The sequence below is a fragment of the Heterocephalus glaber genome, unplaced genomic scaffold (genome assembly GCF_053883595.1).
Source record: "Heterocephalus glaber isolate CG9 unplaced genomic scaffold, H.glaber_assembly_v1.0 deba00000331, whole genome shotgun sequence".
NCBI lineage: Eukaryota > Metazoa > Chordata > Mammalia > Rodentia > Bathyergidae > Heterocephalus > Heterocephalus glaber.
In genome coordinates this window covers 56,009,168-56,022,932 of record NW_028258142.1, presented here as the reverse complement: position 1 = coordinate 56,022,932, position 13,765 = coordinate 56,009,168, and the positions used below count along the sequence as shown (strand labels likewise).

At 45.5% G+C, this 13,765-nt stretch overlaps 1 protein-coding gene across 1 annotated transcript in view; it reads left to right on the top strand.

Annotated features, from left to right (window-relative positions):
* Positions 1 to 410: 410 nt before the first annotated feature.
* The window catches only part of Lama3 (laminin subunit alpha 3), a 74,653-nt gene continuing 61,298 nt past the window's right edge, over positions 411 to 13,765 (top strand). Inside the window, exons 1-4 of the mRNA XM_087189589.1 lie at positions 411 to 757; positions 3,157 to 3,270; positions 7,145 to 7,254; positions 10,232 to 10,312. Of these exons, the coding sequence (XP_087045715.1) occupies positions 578 to 757; positions 3,157 to 3,270; positions 7,145 to 7,254; positions 10,232 to 10,312 (485 nt within the window). The 5' untranslated portion in view covers positions 411 to 577. The remainder of the gene's footprint in view (positions 758 to 3,156; positions 3,271 to 7,144; positions 7,255 to 10,231; positions 10,313 to 13,765) is intronic.

The following is a 13,765-nucleotide window of genomic DNA, read 5'->3' as shown; positions in this document are numbered from 1 at the left end:
TTATCAAACGCACCACCATCCTGGGTCTTGATAGCAGATACCCCAAGGCCATGTGCACAGGAGAGTTTTCACTTTTTAAGCTCGCAGTGCCTCTTCTGCCATGGTGTCTTGGGGACTTCTGTCTTGTGAAATTTAGCCATAGGTTGCCTGTGTTCAGGCCCCTGCCCTCCATCTCTTCTCTGCTAGCCTGATTAAAATAGCCCAAGGGAAAGAGAGGACTGTGGATCACCACCCTCATGCCCAAGGCATGTTCTTTGTGGTGACTCAGCCTGTGATTTATGGCTGCTCTAATCGTCTAGAGCCGTCTGCGAGGCGGCGAGGTGGGTAAAAGGCAACGTCTGCCCCACCTCTCAAGAATTACAGAGCGGTGCGCTTACCTGCAGGACTGTTATGTGCGTTCCGCTCCAGCACAGGCTGACTCATGTGTGAAGTTTAAAGGTGGGGCCCCCTGCCGCAGACGGCCTTGCTTACCTGAGTCAGGCAGGCCCAGGCACTGAGCAGGAAGGGCAGGTATAAGAGGAAGAGAGACACAGAGCTTCCGCATGCAGCCAGCAGGACACAGCTGCAGGGGACCAGGATGCCTCCCGTAGCCCGGCGGGCTGCCCAGGGTGCAGGATGGCTGTGGATCTTCGGGGTGGTCCTCGGGGAGTGTCTGGGGTACAGTTCACAGCAGCAGCAGCAGAGAGTAGCATTTCCTCAGCCTCCAAGTCAAAGTCAGCTGCAAGCAAGTTTTGTGGAGTTGAGACCCAACCAGGAGGTAAAGTCTCTTAAATTTTGGCTTGGGATGGGGAAAGGTCCTCAGCTTGGTGACATTTTAAGTTAGGGTGATTAAGGAGTAAATGGGTGGGTGGGGGGAGGGCCGGTGGCCTCCCATGGCGTTGACTGACGTGTTTAGTACAGTCCCTGACAGATCGCTCTAGGGAGCTATTTAACCGCAAACCCCATAAACATCAGCCCACCTGGAAATGCCGAGACAGTTAAGAGCTTGACTGCTTGTGGGATGTTAATAAACTATGAAACTCCATGCCCTTTTGAGTAACTCAAGCCTCAGGACAAAAGAATCCATGGCCTGTAGGTTTCCAAATTCTGCTCAGAAAATTTGCCCATAAAATAAAACACGGGAGAGAAAAAAAAATCCATGCCTGAGAAAAGTGATCAAAGTTTGCGTATCTAACAGACATGCTTCGATTTGCCACATAACAAACTCTGCTCTTTCTGTAAACTTCCTGGATGTTTTCGTGTGTGCTTATGGAGAAATAGATCCTCTGGCTGCTGAAATAGTCCTAGAATCTGGGCGAGAGCATAATCTTACCATTTAGGGTATAAAAGTCTACTGGGAAACATCCTGGGAAATTATCACTTTCTGAAACTTGACTAGTTACAAAACCTCTCTACAGAAATAACATATTAGGATGCATTCATTTTAATTTAGAGTAATTCTTCAATATAATGTAAATATTTGAACTGCATTTTGAGTAAAATATGTTTGCTTATTTTATAAAGTTGGCGAAATAATTATATTTCAGTGCTAACAAATGTTTAAGAGTCACATGATATAGCTCTTGAGTGTTTCTCAGCATTAAATCAAAAGAAATTAAGGTGGATGATTTAATTTTCATCCTGATAGACCATCCTTCCCCAAAGCATGTTTAATTAAGGTTTTCCACTCAAACACCTTGTCATAAACTAATCAGATCTATTTATTGATTTGAGTAACTTGTCCTTTACCAAAATAATTATTTTGTAAGCATGTAATGTGGATACAAGGTGAATAGTGGAGCTTGCTTGTTGATGTGATCACATCATAGCTGGCTGAATCTCTCAGATCTAGCAGTTATGCTATCAGGAAAAGAACATTCCTTTCCTACTTTGATCTGCTTAAGGCAAGCCTAGCCATAGAAGATGTAATCTAATTTTTTAGCTTAAAGGAACATTATATTGGAAATTATGGTCTGTTTTTATGGATGATCAGTGCTCCTGATAGCAACTGGGAGTTTCCTCCCGGAGGAGCTCATGACTCATCTGGCTCCAGTGGTTTCTTCTTCTCTTCCACTTGACCAAATGGAGACTTTTCTGGCCATGGATGAATAAGAATGGACCATTCATTAAGATTTCCATTGGCTGAGTTTCAGAGTCTAATAGATGTATGTGCTGTTTAAAGAGAATTAGATAAATGACCATTCTTTTTCTTGAGGTATTAATTTTTTTATCTGATGTCTTAATGTTAGGGCATATATGGGATCAGTGAAACAAAGTAGGGGCAATGTCTGTTTTTAATCTGTGCACTGATTACCTCTGCCAAAACTCTACAGACAGACACCTGAAGGATTTTTAACAGCTTCTATAAGACTCATAAATTTTTTTTCAAGATATTGGAGGTATTCTTTACTAGAATCCATTAAAAAAGATATCAGTTCATGAAAAGAAAACTATAATTCCTTTCATCCAGATGAAAAACAGTAACGTGTATTGTTGCCTAGAAGGAGACAATATACTGAAAATGGAAATGATCAAAGCAATAGTGAAGCAGGAGATTCTCAGGCTGCTTCTCGGTGTGTTCAACACGGACCAAACACTGGTGAACAGTTCTGTACAGCACCCCAAGCACCTCGTTCCACCTCTGTTGCTCACAGACTAGTGAGTGGCAGTAAAGTGACGCCCAGTAATTCTGCTATTCTTGTGCAGATCCTGATGAAGACTCTTTACCTGACCCCCAGTCTTCCTCTTGTACTGCTCTTTCTATCAGCCCAAACCCATACTCTGAGAGGGTCCAGCTGTGTAGAGAACTTGAGCTGCAGGTGGTTTGTCTGGGTAGCCTCCCTACTAATGACTGGGGCTGGATCCTCTTTACTTGTTCATCTGTCCACCCCCTCCACCCACCCTCAAAACAACTGATATGAGGAGAGGTCCTCTTACCCCACACCTGTGCTCTCTCTCATTGCCCCACTCCACACCTCATATTCCCACCAGGAAGTGGAAACAGAGTGCAACCTGACAAAAAGAATAAAAGCACATGGCTGAAATTAGAAACCCACACACTGACTGAAGGAGAGAAGACAGACAAGTGAATGCTTCACAGTCAAAATTGTCACATGCTTCCGGAGAGCGAATGGTCTCTTCCTTTGTATTGATTAAGCACTTTGTTTTGAAAAATAGAGTTGCAGCCCTGGATACTATCGGGATTACAGAGGCTTGTATACTGGACTGTGCATTCCCTGCAATTGCCACGGACATTCAAATCGATGCCAGGATGGTTCCGGAATCTGTATTGTGAGTAAATTGATAGTTTGATGTTATCATCAATCTGTTTCTCTTCCCCAGCCCTTTGCCCCAAGACAGTAATGTCCCGTCTCCCAAAAACCCTAAGTAGAGGGCTAGGAGGCCCCAGCACCATCAGGCCGAATCATGTGTATTATGTCACACGTTTTCCTATTCTAGCACGCACCGTCCGAAAAGAACACCTGTCTGAACAATGATACACCACCTTAGCTTCTACATCTGTGCCTCATTAAATGATATTTATAGGTGATCATGGGGTTTAACTCTTGTCAGGTTATGATAAGTCACAGCCATTTCTTTGAGCCCCAGTTTTATTGGGATGGTAAGAGGTTGCAGGATGGGGGGCTCACTGCTACCAGGTGATCAGTGACAAAAATAACAAAAGAAAATAACCCCAAGGAAGAGGGGATGCTGAGAAGGGCTACTTCTTGCGCGCAGTCAAACACACAAAGCCTGTGTCACTGCCAAGACAAAGCAGGGGTACAGGAGAGGAGTAGGGTTCCTGGGGGAATGGAGGGACCCCCCACTTCCCCTTCCTCACGGCGTCTGCGGGCTGCCTGTACCTTGTCTTAACTCTCAAGACCTCAGGGCAGTCGTGGATGTCTGTAGCTTATCTGCTGGAAAATTATCTGACTTTTGGAATATTTGATAACATTCTTCTGCTTAACATTAGTTTCTTAGAAATTTTTCTACTGCATCTTGCAGCAGAACTTTTTTTAAAATTCTGCTTCCTTTTTCCCTTTGAGCAGAGTTCTTCTCCCTGAGAGCCACGGCCTCTCCAGTCCGGAGCTCCCAGGAATCCAGGGCCCTGTTGTGTTGCGCTCCTTTGGAAATACGCTTTGCTGTGTGGGCTTCCTGTGCATTGCATAAAGCAACCAGTGTTTCACCTACTTGAGTTCCTAGACTATCTGAGCCAAGTCAGCCTGTCCTGGGGATCTGTTTCCTCTGCAAGATGGGACAGGCCAGAACAGGAGACTGCTGTAAAGGGCTGCCTGATAGAATATTTTGTTGAATTATAACCTTATAAGTTCAACAAGAATAAAAGATATTAAGAGAGATTGTTTTCCAGCTCCTAAGCATTCCTATATAACAGTTAATGTTTACTATTGTGTTCAAAAGAATAAAAAAAAAAAAAAAGAAAAACATCGTTTCCCAGCTCCTAAGTATTCCTGTGCAACAGTTTGTTTGCTACTGTATGTTGTGTGCATCACAAGTGAATGCTTTAATTAAAAATAAATATTTTATCACTGAACCATTGCCAGATGTGGAGTTCACCTTATAAAAGCTGGCAAGGAACGAAGGGCATTTCCTCTATAGTCCATTATTCACCTCATGAAAGGGTAACTTGCGAGAGTCATAATTCATATTTAAATCTAAGACTTTTCCCCACTCCCTTTCTTTATGTCTTTGTCTTCATTCGTCTTTCATGGCCACGTACAAGTCCTTACCATGAGGTGCTACTGGGGCAGGTACTCAGCTGGGTTTTAAAAGCATCACATGCCAACCCCCCTCATAAGAGGCTTGCTGTCCAGGACAGGATGTGCTTGTATGTACGCACATGCACACACGTTAGTGTTCACATGTACATGCACAACCATACGTGCACACACGAAGCCCATGTCTGCACTCAGCAAACTGCTCAGTGCATGCGTTGAGTTCTGATGCAGCTCTGAAGTGTGCCCTTTCCATGAAAGCCCAAGAGGCCACTTTTATTCTCAACCAGCCAGTGGTGATGGGGACTCCAAGTCCCTTTGACTGTCAAAGGGACTTTTAGGCTGCACCTCTCAAGGCCCAGTATAGATTTCTAAAATCAAAGGCCTTCACACGTGTACAAATCTCCATGTCACTTCAAGAATAAACTTTGAAATTTGAACAGTGGGCCAGTTCCTTGCCTACAGCATTGTATGTCCAGTCAGAGGAGGGTGTGCCAGGTGATCCCTTATTCAGATGCCACTGGCCAGAGGGCCCTGCGTGATGGGCTCCTTTCTCCACAAAGCCCCTGCGGCTCCCTCTTCTCCTGGCCCCGGTCTCCTCTCTCTTTGTATTTTCTCCTCTCTTCCCAGATCCCGTGCCTTCTACCATCTGTCACTTTTACTACAATGGCTGATTTTCCTCTTCCCACACCCCTTCCCTTTTTCTGTCTTCTTTCCTTTTGGTTTTTTGAGACAGGATCTTGCTCTGTATTCCAGGCTGGCCTCAACTCACAGTGATCCTCCTGTCTCATCCTGCCTCAGACCCCTAAGGGCTAGGCTTACAGGCATGCATCAGCCCCCTCCCCCCGCCCTGGTCTTTTTTTTTTTTTCCTTTAGTCTCCTACTTTTTATTCCCCTGCTGAGCCCAAATGACTTATCTCAAACTCACAGCTGACGCAGTGCTCTGCTGGGGCTGGAGCTGGCAGAGGGAGCTCCTCCTGTACTGGGCCAGTCCAGTGTGTCCTGGGCCTCTGTGAGGTCTTGGGGCACTGTCCAGCTCCTGTACGCCTGTTGCATCTCACTTGCTGCTCCACATGCTGCCATGCCATCACAGGACTAAGGTTCTGCATGCTCTGCTCCCTGCACCTGCAATGCCCCTCCCTGGCTTCTGAACCCAGGTAATCCACCCCCTCGTCCCCCAGTGTTTAGCACCTCCCACAGAGCCCTCCCCTGGGCTCCAGAAGGGCCAGCTGCCCTTCTGTTTCCTCCCATGAGATACTGGGCCTCCTTTGCCATCATGCCTTCCTGGACATACTGACTGTGTCTATTTACAGGAGTGTTTGTCCTCCCAAGCCACGGCACCAGCCCATCTTTGCATCTGTAGTACCTGGCACAGTTGGGCATATTGTAAATGCATAGTAGATGTTTAGTGTTGAATAGGGCCAAGAGAGCACATCCTGAGGAGTGGGTGTGGGCTTCTGTGGCATCCATTCATTCACTCATTCATTAATTCCCTAATTCATTCATCCACACCAGAGCACAAGGAAACTCAACAGGCAGGTGGCTCCAGCCTGCAGGGCTAATGATGACAGCTTCTAGAGGAGGTGCCCTCCCCCCAAGGCCAAGGGTACCCCAGACATTCTTGTGGGAATGACCCCCTTTCACAGCATCCTCCCCGAACCATTGGGCAGAAGTTTTTAGCAGGATATGCATCCCCTCAGTGCAATCCTTGTCTCTGCAAATGTTTTCAGTCAAAGATCTAAGTAAGCAGAGGACTAAACTACAGCGATCCCAGAATGCTCTTCTTTAAAATTGCTGTTTATTTTAAAAAGAAAATTAAAATGGAAAGGTAAATGATTAGTTTAAAATAAGGATGTTTTATGTGAGACAGATCAGCTGAGAAAAGAAAGGCAAAGGAAGGCTTTAGCATCTTCATCTGATACCTTCAAGAACTCCTGTGTGGAGCAGATAATCCGCAGGGTGGGTTCTCTCCCAGGGTTTGAACGTAAAGGAGAAACCCACACCGTGGTGAGGTCTGAGGAGGAAGATTCCAGACAGGGTGAGCTTTCTGGTGATGATCAAAAGGAAACGTGTAAACAACATCCCAAAGACCCTCATCGTTTTCAGAACTACTTACTGGTCTCTTATGTTTCTAGCACAATTCTATATCTAGAAAAAAAATGGATTTTTAACATCTTAATTTTCTGTCTGGTCCTTAAATTTAAATAATTTTAGTGGACATAACTGTACATGCTTATGGAGTACCGTGTGACATTTTGATACATGTATTTGCTGTGTAATTCCCAAATCCGGTAATTGGCATATCCACGGCTTCACATCCATTATTTCTGGTTCTGAATCAGAAGACTTGAGTTACATTGTGTAAGATGACAGTGACCCCACAAGTAATACAAGTAAGCGGTGCATTCATTGACCTGTTCCTCTGTCCCAAGAACTGTCAGCACAGCACAGCCGGGGGGCACTGTGAGCGCTGCAAGGATGGTCACTACAGGAATGCTGCCCACGGACCCTGTAGGGCCTGCCCATGCCCTCACACCAACAGGTATGGCAAAGCTTCAAATTAACCTGTGAGACGGGAAGCAGTCTGGGGGGGCCGAGAACCGAGGGTGGGCAGAGGGGTCTGAGGAGGAAAGTAGCTGCCTAAGGGTTCCTGGGGTTTCCCTCCGGGGTGATAAAACACTGTGAACGTGGGGATGGTTGTACAGTCTGTGGCCATACTAAGCCGTCGAATCATGTACGTTACATGGGTGAATTGCATGGTATGCAAATCATATCTCTATAAAGCAGTTATAGTTTTAAAAATGAACAAATACAACATGAAAGAAAAATCAGACACACATAACAGCAGTCTTACTAAGTTGTGTTCTTCTGGGGTTTTCCTTTGCTTTTCTTTTGCTGTTCACTCAGTGCCTAAACATATATGAGGCCAGTCTACTTGCTGGGGAAGCTGTATGTGTGTGTAACGCATACACAGATAAATCAGAAGTGGAGTTTCAGATGGAGTGGGGGATTCTGAGCATTCCCTGGTTGGTCGTGAGGGAGGGGTTGTGTTCAAGGGTGGCCAGGGATGCCTGGGGCTGTTGAATGGGGCCTGGAATCATCGGTCTGCTCCATCGAGTGGATTCAGCCATGAGGCCCCAGAGGGGAAAGCCCCTCTGAAGATGTGTTCAGGGCCAGGCAGGAGAATGTGACCTAGCCGGGCCACTTTGCCCATCACACAATAATGTACTGAAATGGCAGTTTTGCAGAGGATTTGTTCACGAGCAGACATGCTTGGAGACAGGAGAACAAGTTTCAGATTCTCTTCCCTGAGGACAGGCTTTAGGAATCTTTATGGGATTTAAAAAGGAGGGTGATTGAGTGCATGGGAAAAGATGATTGGAGCTGAGGGAAAGAGGCATCATCAATGAGCCACGTGACATAATTAATCCTAGCTCTCCACCGAAGGCCTGTTTAGGAAATGCCAGTGTTAGCATGATGGGAGGTGAAGTTTTTTAGCCCCTGATGCTAACAGAGTCACTCAAAGAGGACATTTGCACAGGCCCAAGAGCTGGCCATTTCAACAAAAGCGGCCTTCAATTCTCTGAGAAGTCACTAACATCATCATCAAGACCTATGGGACCGAGAGTCTTCCTTACAGGAAAGCTAGAGGCGGGCTAATGATGTATCGCTCAGCGGGGTAACCTCCAAAATCAGTGATTCTGAAAATCAACTCAAAGAAAACTAGAGGATTTATTTACCTTTACCCCCAGTTCCCAGAGCACTGGAGAGGCGGGGAGAGGGTCAGCCTGGGCTCAGACCCCGGCCCCCTTGCAGGCTGGGTCAGGTGTTTGGATTTCCGCCTTAGTGTGACAGAAGCCGGGGGACAGTTCTGAGTCTCAGTGACATGGTCTGAGCGGTCACAGAGGCTCTGGTGTGGCCAGTAGACTCCGTACCCAGACAGAGTCTCACCCAGCATTTTCTTTTCAAGGTGATCCCCATCCCGTTCAGGTATGAACTGGCACCTTGTCACATGCCTAGGGCTCATCATGACTGTGTTCATCATGGGGTCCAAGCAGAGATCGGTATAATAGACAACCAAGTGAAGCAGCAGTTAGTTTTAAAGCCCCACAGGCTCAGAAACAAGAATGGACCAAAAGGCAGATTGCCATCAGCCCCATGTCAGACAAATTGGCCAGGTCCTAACAGCTCCATGAATTACGAGCCCAAGCACGGCTTTTTCTGGAGCTCCATGTTGGACGTGTTGGCCCTGCCTTGCTATGTATACCATGTGTTACCTGCTTGGCCTGCCTGGTCCTGCAGCTTGATTTGTTCTGGGATCTGTCCCTCCATGCCTGCCCAGACTTGCTCCTACAGAAGCTGGCAAGAGTCGAAAGCAGCAAGAATTCCACTGGGGTGCTCGAGAAAGAGAGTTCATGTTTGGTTGCAAAGTGCACCGATATCATCAAGGTTGGCTTCCAGCTTTGGTGAAGTTGCAGTAACAGTTTCTTGGATTTATCAGGAAAACTATTTTTTTTATCAAATTGTCCTTCCAAATTGCAATAGCAATACTGCTGACAAATTTCTAATGGTCCCTGTACAATTATAGCATCTTTATTTTTTTTGGTATCAAGGATCGAACTCAGGTCCTTGCGCTTGTGCAGCAGGCAGCAGAACTACTGAGCTAAATCCCCAGCCAATACAGCATCTAATACAACAAGGGTGACTTCTCAAGTATGAATTCTCTTACTAGCAAGTGATAAATGGAGCCATTTCCCCTCTGATTTATGTCACTATAACGTTCATCCCATGGACCAGATTTTCATGAGGCGACTGGGCTTTTTCATGGTCTCTTTCTTGGGTTGGGGGAGATTCTCTTCTCAGGTCAGTTTAGAGATAAAAGAAACGAAATCAAAATTCCATAACTTGGTTTGAAAAAGTGTGAAAATGGCCAAGGACGGTGCCCACAGAAATACCAGGGCACTGGGCTCCTGTGGGGTCCGTGGGCCTGCCCTCCCTGCTGGCAGTGTGTTCAATGTAAAAGAAAATTACACAGGGAGAAAAAATTTAAAAAAGAATCAGAGCTCTCTGTTCTTTTTTTCCTGTCTGAACTTGTTGTATTCCTTCCTTGTTATTCCTGCAAAAATGCTGTTGTAATCATGTCTTCCTCAGTGAGTTCCTTTGCTCCATCTCAGTGCGTTTCTCCCAGCCAGAAATAGAACAAACACCTTCAGTCCGTATTATCTGCATCTTGCGCCCCTGTCAGCTGCAATGATTCGACCTGAGCTCTACAAGTCTTGAGGGGCAAGATTTTCTTTACAGAAAAATTTCCTCACAATGGGTTTCCATTTTCAGTTAATGCAAACCAGCCCTTTGTGGTTAAAAAAAAAAAAAAAAGGAAAGGGCCGGGGATTTAGCTCAGTGGCGCTGCGCAGGTCTCGAAAGCGCAAGGACCTGAGTTCGATCCCCGGCACCAAAAAAAGAGCATAAAGCCTGTGGATTTGTGTTTTGACTGTGGCTTTTTCCTGTTTCCTTTTAAGTTTTGCCACCGGCTGTGTTGTGAATGGCGGAAACGTGCAGTGCGCCTGCAAACTCGGATACACAGGGGTGCAGTGTGAGAGGTGGGTGTGGCCTCCTGAAGGGGGGGGAAGGGCGGGGCCCAGAGGAGGGTGTGGCTGTTCCTTTATCCAGGACCGGGAAAAGGTCTCCTTGGGAAAAATACAAGACTGTTCACTTGATAAATCATTAACATCCTACTCTTTCTTCCTTTGTACATATTTCAGAAATCTGAGAACAAGGTTCAACACACACAGAGCACTAAATACCCCAACAGACACCCCATGCACCCCAATTCCATACTCATCCCTGCATGCCTCCTCCCCAACTACCCCCTCATACACCTACCCCTGATCTTTACATATCTTCCCCTCCCAGGGATAGCCCCACATAACCCCTGTCCACATCCCTACTATTCCTGCTGCCCCCCCAACCCCTCTACCATATATTCTGAACTATCCTCGCCCATGAATGTTCCTGCATACTCCCATCCCCTGCACATTCCTGACCCGGCATATGCATATCTCTGCCCCTATGGGCACATAGCCTTATCAGTACACACATACTTTATACACTCCTGAATGCACGCACCCACAGATACACACACACACACACACACACACACACACACACACACACACACACCCTCTATCTGCACACTGTGTTTTGAACACTCGGGACAGCCTGTGACTTGTTCATTTCTGAATCCCTGGTACCCAGCATGGTGCCACTCACATAGTAGGTGTTCCAAAATCTTTGTGGAACACAAGGATAAAGGTTGTGGAAAGGAAAGTGTTAAATTAATTACGAGCAGCCATAGAGCTATGCTCTCATGAGTCATGAAAGATTTCCATGCTTAGCTTCTGTGTACCTGGGAACTGTCAACATGAAAGGCAAAAAAGTAGCCAGGTTCAAGTAACCTTGAATATCCCGCATCCCATCCCTCAAGTATCACCTTGCATTAAGTAGATCAGGTGTTTGGTTAGTGTCCCCCACTGTGCTCAGAGATGCTCAGGCAGCGGGATGGGCCGGGGGACTGAAGATCCCTACCTACCCTGTCCCCCACTCTGGATGTGAGCAGGAGACAGACCTCCGCTGGTCTGCCCTCTCTTGAGGCTTCCTGTTACATTTGCCAGCTCACTCCCTTTGACCTAGCAAACTTAGCTGAGTTCACTAAAGCTAAATGTGTGTGAACAAAATTTCTATACAGAGCTGGATTTGTATTTAGCTCGTGTGTCATTATCACTTAAATATCCTTTCTGGAAGTATAAAATGCCTTTGAATATTTGGTCCAGTAAGTCTCCCTTTATCACCTTTGTTTCCTTTGTCATTCTGGCATAGAGAATTTTACGAAGTTGTTAAAAAACCAGTTAATTCAACCATATTTCTTAGTATGGAATGGGCACTTGAGACGGGGATTTTGGAAACTGTTTTTATGAACCAAGCAGGACTTCAGTAAGTCCTAGGGGTGACTAGAACCTAGTGGAGTCGGAAGAGGGGGTGGAAGATGGCTCAGTTGGAGATGTACAAGAAACCCTGGAAATGAGGATATCTGTCCTATGTGGAAAGCGGGGACTGCCTGACTCATGGGGACACTGAGTAGCCACTAACAATGAGTCTAGACACTGTCCTTTGGTAAAAGGGACCAAGTTGAGGTTCTTTGTTTTCCATTTCGGCAAAAGGATGTTTCTCATATTTATTTGTTCCTTATAGACAAAATGTATGACAATCCTAGATGATGCCTGGCCCTGGGCTGAGCACTAGGGACACAGTGGGGGTCCTACAGGGCAGAGGAGGACAGACAGGAAATGGGCTGAGTCAGGTCATAAGTGGAGGGGCAGCCACCCAGCCTTAGGGTGAGGGAAGGAGGTGTAGAAGGAGAACAGGTGCTGGTGCGGTGGGGCCCAGGGCCAGGCAGGTGTTCCAGACCTTGAGTGTAAAAAGCTACAGGGCTTCCGCCTGACTGAGGTTTAGCATCGACCCCTCCATGTGGGTCTCCAAGAATAATGAAGTCAACAAGCAGCAACAGGCTTGATGAGGTGTTGGTTTCTTTGGCAGACAGGTTATTTGAAGAGAAAATTTTAATTAACAGTTCTCCTCTCTATTTATGTTTGTTACATTTGATGTCTCAAGAATGTGAGCTGTTTCTTAAATTTTTTTAGAAAAAAAAAGTCTTCACAAGTAGATGCCAGGTTGATGTCAACATTTTCGTTTGTTAAATACAGACTGGGCATGCAAGTATCGTTCCTGGCACTAGGTGTTCAGTACAGAATGCCAAACTCGAGGACCGCGAAGGGTGAAAAGTAGGGGTCTAGCTGAGTGGAGGGGGCGCAGCCTGCCGGGTGGATGTAGGAAGCTCTGGTCACACCAGGCTCAGCTGACCTCTGTCCCTTGTCACCCGGAGCCACAGGTGACAAATGTGTCTTCTTCTGCTATCATCTGTGAAATCAGGAACTCGTATTTCAACTCGTGGTTTTTAGCCATAAAACAAGAATAAGCGAACCACTTATTTCTTATAATCAGGAACTAATGCTTTGCAAGAGTAAGAAAGAGGACTCAAACTTCCTGAATATGCGTGTGGCTTTAATAGAAAGTACTTTGTACTTTTGTGGCTTTTACATGTAGAGTTTAGATATAGGCGAGACATATCAAAATAAAGTATTCTAGAACATAGATTTACTGCATAGTGTCCTTTGTTAGAATATGAGGCAGGTCACGAAGTAAAGTCCTATTAATATTTTTCCCATCCAGCTTAGTAGGCTCAGATAAGCTACCTTGGCCTAGTTACTTTCTTGATACTTAGGGAATCCATGGATTTTCAGTGTCCTGTCTACTTTAAGAAATGCAATAAGCCAGTCAGTGCCATTATAAAATGAAAATGTCATCATGACTTATACTCATAGCTACTGTCTAGTATGTGCAGGCATTGTGTTAGATTTTTTGCTACGTTATCTCTTATACACATTGACCAAAATAGGTATTAGTACCCCAGTCATTCATTCATTCATTCATTCATCCATCCAATGAATTCAAATTTAGCTTCTAATATATGCAGGATACTACCCCAGGTGCTAGGGGTGTATTAGTATACAAAATGGACTAAAAGAAATCCCCCATGAATTCCTGGAGCTTATGTTTCTATGAAGGGAATGGATAAAGAAAGAGAAGCTCAAAGAGTTAGGACAAAAACTTAACATCTCAATAGCAGGGGGTGGGGCAGCCGGATCTTCCTGACCCAACCGAAACCCTTTGCATTATATCACCACATGTCCATTGGTAATGCACATTGAATTCACCCAACAATTTTTTATGCAAAGCTTACATTGTGGGGAAAGAGTTACAGTATTTTCCTGGTTCTATCGATTCCATTGACAGTAAAACACCACATAACAATTTAATGTGAATTTGGGCATGATAGGGTGGAGAGTGGAACTTTTCTAAATGGAAATATTTTCATTGGCATCCCAGTTCCAGAAACATTAACATGTGTTTGTTTTACTTTAAAAAAAAAACACAGA